Source organism: Phalaenopsis equestris, unplaced genomic scaffold (genome assembly GCF_001263595.1).
Source record: "Phalaenopsis equestris unplaced genomic scaffold, ASM126359v1 Scaffold197121, whole genome shotgun sequence".
Classification (NCBI taxonomy): domain Eukaryota; kingdom Viridiplantae; phylum Streptophyta; class Magnoliopsida; order Asparagales; family Orchidaceae; genus Phalaenopsis; species Phalaenopsis equestris.
The window spans coordinates 1-1,840 of record NW_018217070.1 but is presented as its reverse complement, the minus strand read 5'-3'; the positions used below and the strand labels follow the sequence as shown (position 1 = coordinate 1,840).

The 1,840-nt window shown below is 36.1% G+C and overlaps 1 protein-coding gene across 1 annotated transcript; it reads left to right on the top strand.

Annotated features, from left to right (window-relative positions):
- Window positions 1-420: 420 nt before the first annotated feature.
- Window positions 421-1,833, top strand: LOC110035283 (probable methyltransferase PMT28). The gene is made up of 3 exons (XM_020739514.1): window positions 421-542; window positions 851-1,045; window positions 1,603-1,833. Exons 1-3 carry the CDS (start codon window positions 517-519, stop codon window positions 1,805-1,807), a joined length of 426 nt encoding a protein of 141 aa, XP_020595173.1. The 5' UTR covers window positions 421-516; the 3' UTR covers window positions 1,808-1,833.
- Window positions 1,834-1,840: the final 7 nt, after the last annotated feature.

The window sequence follows — 1,840 nt, the reverse complement described above, 5'->3', positions numbered from 1 at the left end:
AAAATAGTCCCCTGACTATTTACATGGGGTCATTTCAATCCCAAAACCTCTAAAAGTGTCAAGTCCCTAGACTCTTTTAATATGGGCTTTTAACCCCCTATTAAAATAACTATGAGTCGGGGACCATTTCTATACTTTTATTTGTTTTTTAGTCCATCCCCAATTCTTCACCAAAATTACACCCATCACCACATCATTTGGTATTTAGAGAATTCTCTGTTAAGCATTATTAGCTGACATATATGTTCTGGTTGCTTGAATTTAAACTTGATCAGCGCCTAAAACTCTTCATGTAGGTATACTCCAATAAGAACATGCCTGCATAAACTTCCTGCAGCCATAGAAGAGCGAGGTACTGATTGGCCTGAAGAGTGGCCAAAAAGGCTTGAAACTTTCCCTGAATGGCTTGGTGATTTGCAGGAAAAATTAGCTGCTGATAATGAGCATTGGAAGGCTATCATCAGCAAATCATATCTTGTTGGGCTGGGTATTGATTGGTCAAAGATACGCAATGCCATGGATATGAAAGCCATCTATGGAGGGTGTGTAGGCTCGACATTTCTTTCTAAACTCAGTTTAAGCTGATAGCTTTTCTTAATCAACATGATGACCAATTTAGTCCCAGTCTATAAAAATGTCAACTTAACCATTATACACTGCTATTATAAGCTTAAATAGTCCCCTTACTATCTTAAAAGGAGAATTACTTTAGCTTTTATTTTGTAACGTAAATAATATTGTTACTATCAAATTTCTCAGTTTTGAATCTTAGAAACTTGAGTATTATTCCTTTGCAAATACGAGTATTTTCACCGCCATATATTGAAGTTTTGTCATGTAATTCTCTCAGATTTGCAGCGGCTCTAATACCTCAAAAGGTTTGGGTTATGAATGTAGTTCCTGTACATGCTCCAAACACTCTTCCTATCATTTTCGAGCGCGGTCTGCTCGGCATCTACCATGATTGGTGTGAACCATTCAGCACTTATCCGAGATCTTATGATCTTTTGCACGCCGATCACTTGTTTTCCCGCCTCAAGAACAGGTGTGTACTATCAGTCTTTCATCAATGTTCTTCATTTTGTTTTTGTACCATCGCATTTGGTTTTGGTTTCTTTAGGAAGATTTACATATATATCGCTTAATTCCTATGTATTTACACATCTAATACTTTAACTTCAATTTTTACATATACTCCACTTTTCCTATGCATGAAAAAAGCGAATTTCACCGTGTAAAAGTTAAAATACTGATATGCGTGGTATTAATATAAAAGATAAAGTTTAGTTGTTAGATATATAGGAATTGAGTTGAATGTTTGAAATGTCCTTTTTTTCTAATCTTCCTATAACGAAGGTCATGGCTGTCAACAGGTGCAGACCCAAGCTGAGTCCAGGGGGCAATTGTCCCTCATCAAATTCAAATTTTTACTAATATTAAAGAGTAATTTGGTCTTTTGCCCCTCCTAAAATATCAATTTTGCCCCTCCTGAAATATTACTGTCCTTTGTTGTCCTAACCACTCAAATACATAGTAATTGAGTGGTAATCTTCTTGAAACAAAATTTGCTAGATTTTGATCTCCAGAATCTCTTTTTAACAGGTGCAAACAACCCATCGCCATTCTAGTTGAGATGGATAGAATACTGAGGCCTGGAGGTTGGGTCATCATACGAGACAAAGCAGAGATTTTGAATCCCATAGAGAAAATATTTAAAACATTACACTATAATATAACTCTGACATTCACTCAGGACAGGGAAGGTATTATCTGCGTGCAGAAAACAATCTGGAGACCGTTGGGATGAAATTTGTTTTGAAAAATACTGTCTTGATGATCA